Source organism: Pleuronectes platessa, chromosome 3, assembly GCF_947347685.1.
Source record: "Pleuronectes platessa chromosome 3, fPlePla1.1, whole genome shotgun sequence".
Lineage (NCBI taxonomy): Eukaryota > Metazoa > Chordata > Actinopteri > Pleuronectiformes > Pleuronectidae > Pleuronectes > Pleuronectes platessa.
In genome coordinates this window covers 29,042,691-29,049,628 of record NC_070628.1, presented here as the reverse complement: position 1 = coordinate 29,049,628, position 6,938 = coordinate 29,042,691, and the positions used below count along the sequence as shown (strand labels likewise).

Here is a 6,938-nt window from a genome sequence, read left to right as displayed (position 1 = left end):
AACAAGTAGAAATTACATTTAAAAGAAAAGGAAATATAAATAAAATACAATTACATTTTTTTTATAAAAACTTAAAAGTGATGAAAAATTATAAAAGCGCAGGAGTGTGGGCAAGTGCATGATCTAGTTAAAGGTAAATGTAGATCTGTGACCACTACCCAATGATATCAGCATCAGGTCTGTGCTGTGTGTGTGTGTCTGTGTGTCTGTGTATTTATAGACTAAGGACATTTCACAACTTCAAAGAGCTAACTTGTGTTTTGGTTAAGGATAGTGTTAGGGTTGGATATGTTGGGTGGTTGGGGAATGCATTATGTCAATGAGAGTCCTAGACTTGTAAGTCTCTTTCTTTGTATGTGTCTGTGTGTGCGTGTGTGTGTGCGTGCTTGCCTGTGTGAATGCGTGTGTCTATCTATAGCAGGGGTGTCCAACCTTTTGGTCCCGACGGTCACATACAAAAAAAAATCCGAAGGACATGGGCCACTCACGCAGCCACGCCCCCTGCCCTGGAGCGGACTGTTGACAGTGCGACTCAACTGCGTCGCTAAGGGTGGGGGGGCGTGGCAGCGTGGCGGCGTTCTGAGGGACAGCTGGCAAGTCAGGGCTGAATAAGTGCAATACAGTGGGCCATAGTCCATTATATTACATTACATTTCATTTAGCAGATGCCTTTATCCAAAGCGACTTACAATAAAGGCCGGCGCATGGTTCTGCAACTGCGGCTGCAACTTTTCACGCAGCTCTGTCGATGGACTTTTTTTAATTTATGGTTCTCCAAGGATTGCGCGTGTTGCAAAGCAATTCACCACCAGAACACTAGGTGGAGTAACGTTTTTTTGTCGAAGACGACCTTAGAGACGCCTTCTTTGTGTGTGGCAGTCGTTGTCGACTGTTTATTACTTTATTACTTTTTCTGGAGGACAAATTTGTCCCTGATCTTTCTCCAGAGCTTCGTACCTTCGTCGACCTTTAAACCGACGTTAGCCGAGATGTCCTTCCAGGAATTGCAGGCCATCTGCGTGTCCTTGTATTCCGTCAATGACGGGTTATACAAGTGGCCATACTTTCGGACCTCTTCTGACTCCGGAAAGGATGTAGTTAGCGGACCAATCACAGCCTTGCGGGCTGCGTGAAGCTTGCTTAGCTTTGTCGTATAATTACAAAAATTGGGCCACGCACGCAAGGGGCACGCAAGGGGCCCTTAAGCGTTCCCCTTCTTGCATGTCTCTGAAAACGCAGAAGCATGCACCAGTCTTAAGTGCATCAACCCTGAGGGTACAAACCCAGAATAACAAGAATCAAGAAAATAATATTTCTTCAAAAATAAAGCAAAACAAAGTGCTAAAGTAAGTGCCATTTAAGTACTACTAAATTGTTAGTTTAAAAAAAAAAAAAAATGATGCAGGCCAATTAAAAATGGATAGCGGGCCGCAGTTGGCCCGCGGGCTGTAGTTTTGACACCCCTGATCTATAGTAATGATGGCCAATTTTGGTTCAGTGCCTTTGTGAGGACGTTTTATCTGATCCTCCCAAATTGAATGGGCTGTTTGAGGGTTAGACTTCAGGGTTGGGGTGAGGCATTTAGTTGTGAAGGTTCAGGTTAGGGTAAGGGGCTAGGGAATACAATATGTCAATGAGTGTCCCCACAGCTATAGAAAGACATGCATGTGTGTGTGTGTGTGTGTGTGTGTGTGTGTGTGTGTGTGTGTGTGTGTGTGTGTGTGTGTGTGTGTGTGTCTGTGTGTGTGTGTCTGTGTGTGTGTGTGTGTGTGTGTGTGTGTGTGTGTGTGTGTGTGTGTGTGTCTGTGTGTGTCTGTGTGTGTGTGTGTAAAGGCCGGTAGAGAGGGTGGGTGAGACTTGAGCTCCATTTAGACAAACTGTACACAGAGAGGGAGAGCGTCACTGCGAGCGCACATGTGCCAGTTAGCACACCGGCCACTTGGAGAGAAGGATATCACACTTTAAAATTATTACAGAGAGAAAGACCTAGGTCTGAAGGAGAATTCAACTTTTGCTGTTGGGAAACAGAGGCAACAACTAATACTGATCATCCACTGGAGCAGAACAACTTTTAGAGTAAGTGACCTACATGTGTATAAATGATTGTTTCATGTAGTCAAATGTCAAGGCCTCACCCTTCAAGTCTGTGTGGAGGATTTCATCACCCTAAGTTTGTTTTCGCACTGCATTGTAAGTCACCTCCATTAAGGATTAACTTTGTTAGGACTGTAGAAACACATTAACTGGACTCAATCGATCGTCCAACACATGTTGAGTTTTAATGATGGCAGGGGCCTGTAGAATTTGTACAATGCAGCTTTTGACAAGTCATTTGGATGAGCCTCAGTCACATGGTAACAGTCATTTATCAACACAACAAGGTCACATTTCAATCAATCAACAAATTGTTTGCCCATATTCAAAAAGAGACTTCAAAAGTCCTCTGCCTTTAACCCTAAACATTTGTGTATGGAAATGGTTTATTTTGTATCTATTTTATTATTTGATGTGCTAATAAGGATAAATATCTGTGTGAAGTATACCATTACCATAATTATTGCAGTCAGGTGGGAAAAGCCGTTCATGTCAACTTCTCATTTATGATTTATAACTGTCGTAAAATTATAAACTGTTGGCAGAGCAGGGGCAAGCGCACAACTGCTGGCAGCTGGAATACAACATCCACTCTTATGTATTGCATTCAGCAAATTTTATAGGAATAACAATTTTATCTCTGAATCTGGTTTCAATAAAATGTTGACATATATGTAACATTACAAAAGAAGCTAATGTAGGATGTTTATCTGCTGTAATCAAAAGGGGTTAATATCTTTAGAATGTGTCAACACTCAATAGAATAAGGACAGAGAGAGAGAGGTCTGCTATTTCATTGGTCAGCAGGACTCAGAATGTGCAAACACGTGCCTTCTACAGGAGTCATTGCTTTCTCAAGCTGAACACACAAACACACACACACTCACAGATTCAAATTCAAGAGTTCAAATATTTACGCACTCAGAGCTGGGACAAACACTGGGATCATTGATCTGTAGTCAACCTGAGGGTTTCAGTGTGGGAAGTGGGTCCACATGGCTGGGATCAGTGCATGACACTTGATAGCTCCAGTTACAGTTTAAGGTCAAGTGGGTTCAGATTGCTCCCTCTTAGGTGTCATCTTCCTATCCCCTCACTTCCTTTCAGGTTTCATTACAGCTCACAGGCTGACATCATGTGCACGTTTCTTTTAGTGCAACAGTGATGCTATTTAATGGTAATAGCCAACCTAACTGTGCATATGGGTGTTGATAGCATTTACTTATTCATTCGAAACTTGTAAATCGCTTTGAGTTGACATCAAGTTTCTTATATCATTCACTGTGCACGCATGTAAAAATGTAGTTTTGCTGACAGCAACATGGTATGTAGGTAACATTGTAGTAATGACTACTTCGTTTGTGCTCCTTGCCCCTGAATACTCATTTATTGACTACTGAGTATTTTTGATGATTTAGTAGTAACCACTCAGTACTCATGTATTGATGTAGCAAGGACCACACATAACTCATGTAATTAAGAAGCAATGACCACTGTCAGTAATATTGCAGCTGCTATAATCCCATCATGTCTTCGCTTAGCATCCATATGATTCACGTAGTGTCACTTAATGTGGTATATTAATACTAGAGTATAAAAAGAGATACCACAAGTTCCCACTCCCATGCTACACTTCCCCTAGACATGGCAGGTTATCGAGAATTTATTTTTATAATTTCATTGACATGCAAGCCTAGCTTTTGAAAATATACATGTAATTGTGTTGTATGACAACTAAATTTAGCCATTAATAACATCAGCTATGACAATATTGGAGTATGTTTGCCCTTTATTTTGTGTAAGGTACATATGTCAAAAGTAAAGGGGGTTATAGTACAGAGAAATGCTCCTCTGACACAAGGTTTCTGTTTTGATTATCCAGAGAAGTTATTTTAAAGCCTGTTGCTCGTTTGACTACTCTGAAAGAGTATGTGAGGGATTAGTACATGTAAAACATGTTGCACCTAAATGTTACGGCAATGCAATTCTAATGTGACACCCGGTTCACGTATTGTTTTGGTGAACCTAATGTTTGGTCGCTCACAGCTGTCTGGTGAACTAATGTTTTCCTCCTGTATGTCTGCTGTTGCTGTGTGACTCCAGCTGTCATGGCTCCTAGCTTGGCCCAGGCGTACAGGAGGAGATGGTGGATGGCCGTTACAGCCATCATAGAGAACCTGCTCTGCTCAGCTGTTCTGTTGGGCTGGGGCTCACTACTCATCATGCTGAAGAATGAAGGCTTCTATTCCCACATCTGCATTGGTGAGACCACCATCCAACCAGTTCTTGAATTTGAGTTTTCAAAGAGATCCTTTTCTGGTTCCCTTTGGTGCCATCAGTAGCTACCTATGCTTATCAGAAACTTGCCTCTCTCGTATGTTTGTTTTTACATTAGAAGGTAGATTGCACGTATATTCGATCAGCTCAGAGCCACAGACATGACGCTTGAATGTTTTGGTGTGGATGACATGTTCTGGTCATCTTGCAGCGCATGATTCTGGTTCTTCAAGGACACCATAAGTGAACATTCAAGAACTGATCTCTCAGGGACATGACAACCATTTATTAATTGGAAAGAGACCATTATTATTGCTTTTAGTTGTGTATTCAACATTTAAGTGAATCATGGATTTATTTTTATTTATTTTCTGATAACAAGTAACTGCGATGTCTTTTCTTCCACCCTTTGTGTTTTGCACTGTCCCCAAACTTCTGTTATTGACGTAGAATTGTAGAAACAACTCTGAGGACATGGAGGGTGGAGGATTTCAGATGTGACACTGGATAATTTTGTCAATATTCAAAACATAAATCTTGAATAAAATACTTTCAGATAGTTTTTATATAGTCACGTACTACTCTCACCTTTGCATGACTCAGACCCCCTTCCACCTCTAGTCATCTGTAGTGTCCACAGGTTACTAAATATGTCTTTCACTTGCAGTTTCAGTCTATTGTGTGTGCGGCTAATAAGACATTTCTTCCCACAAATCACAACCCAAACTGTGACAACAGTGTGTCTCTTACCTCTGACACTAGCTGATTGGTGCCTGCGTCGTTAGTAGCAGTAGATTGTGTTTGGTTTGTCTGGTCTTTGCAGTCAGGGAAACTTAATAATGGTTATTTGACACAGTTGACCCTCTTTTGATTTGTTTTTCTGGGATTCTATTCAGGTAATGAGACCGTCAACACTAACGTAACTTCCTTGGAAAGTGATGTTTGGAAGAGTTGTGTGGAGCAGGAAGAGATATTGAATCTGGGCTTCACCATTGGCTCGTTCCTGTTGAGTGCAGCTACTTTACCTCTGGGGATCTTAATGGATAGATATGGGCCCCGACCATTAAGGCTCATTGGCAGGTATGACAGTGTTTGAATAATTGTCTCTGATTTTGTATATGCAAATACATGAAAATGCTAATGATATACGCTTCATATATCCTGTATGTATTTCAGTTCATGTTTTGCAGCCTCCTGTGCAATGATAGCTGCGGCTGCATACAACCCTGAAGGTGAGACAAGTCACCATGACGACAAACCTTAAAGGAAAAGCCCATCATGTTACAGCCTGGGTCTTATTTTTGTGCTTTTGCCATCAATCATTTCAGTAATTGCAACTTCACAATGAGATTTTAGGACACTGGAGCATTTTCACAACACATCCTACCAGACAAGGTATGCAGGCAGTCAGATTATAGAACAGACGAATAACACATCTCCAGTTTGATCAAAGTTACAATGAAAACCTAAACTGTCTGTTGTTGCAACCTACTTTTTTGGTTCAACTTTGCCCAACCCAAATTGCAACTTTTTTGGATTACATATCAGTTACACTAACTATTGATAGAGAATGATGGACAAAGGTACAAAACTTCAGAACCAAGCGTAGATAAGAATTTCCCTATAAAGTTATGTTGTAATTTATGATATTTTTCATTTGTTCCATCAGTGTTGTCAGTCCTCATTTTCTTCGCTGTCTCCTTTAATGGCTTTGGAGGAATCTGTCTGACCTTCACCTCACTCACAGTATGATTCCCACACACACATGAAACATGACAACTCTCTGAGAGGGGTCAAAAGTATCCGTTTTCTCATTCAAGGGTAAAAAAAAAAAATGCAAAACTGTCTAAATTAACCATAGGTGTGATTGTCAGTGTGAATGGTTGATTATGTCTGTATGTTGGGCAGAGATACACTTGCATTGAGTCTCTCCCCGGCGACCGTCACAGGATAACTGATATAGATAAGGGATGGAGGTTTGTCTGTTTGTCAGCTGATGTCTCAGTGACGTAAACGTCATCATAAGAGGGTGTATGCAGGGCTCTGTGTGGACAGCCACTATTCTGCAATGTCACCCCCTGTAGCCTACATGCGCTCCTCCAAGCACACTCTTTAAGGTGACCATTAAGTAGTATATTAAGAACAACTCTGTTTCCGAGGACTCACAACTGTCAGTCTGTTTGTCCTCAAAGGATACCCCTCCTGACAGGAAACATTGGGACAGGGAGTAGGACAAACACTTTGCTCACTGGACTTTGTGGCCTGCCTGGAACATCACAGTGGTAGGCTACAGTGGATAAACTGCTTATTCACTAGGATAGCCCATATCCCCATGTTCCATCTTGTCATCTGTCAAAGCAGTCTGATTTCACACATCGTCTGTGTTGCCAGAAGTGTCACATGCTAGAGGGTTTCGACCTATAGAAAGCAGAGCCTAGCAGCAGCAGTTATCTGACCCCTCTGTGACTAACAGTGGATTTAGTCTTTAGTCCATTACATGCGCCCACATAATGTTCTGTAACGTTGTGTTGGAAACGCATTGTATCTTTGTGTTGTTTTGTGAGTTG

At 41.5% G+C, this 6,938-nt stretch overlaps 1 protein-coding gene across 1 annotated transcript in view; it reads left to right on the top strand.

Moving 5' to 3' along the window:
* The first annotated feature begins 1,816 nt into the window (after positions 1-1,816).
* slc43a1b (solute carrier family 43 member 1b) overlaps positions 1,817-6,938 on the top strand; it is a 16,945-nt gene continuing 11,823 nt past the window's right edge. Inside the window, exons 1-5 of the mRNA XM_053418458.1 lie at positions 1,817-2,076; positions 4,198-4,356; positions 5,268-5,451; positions 5,548-5,603; positions 6,041-6,117. Coding sequence (XP_053274433.1) covers positions 4,203-4,356; positions 5,268-5,451; positions 5,548-5,603; positions 6,041-6,117 — 471 coding nt within the window. The 5' untranslated portion in view covers positions 1,817-2,076; positions 4,198-4,202. The remainder of the gene's footprint in view (positions 2,077-4,197; positions 4,357-5,267; positions 5,452-5,547; positions 5,604-6,040; positions 6,118-6,938) is intronic.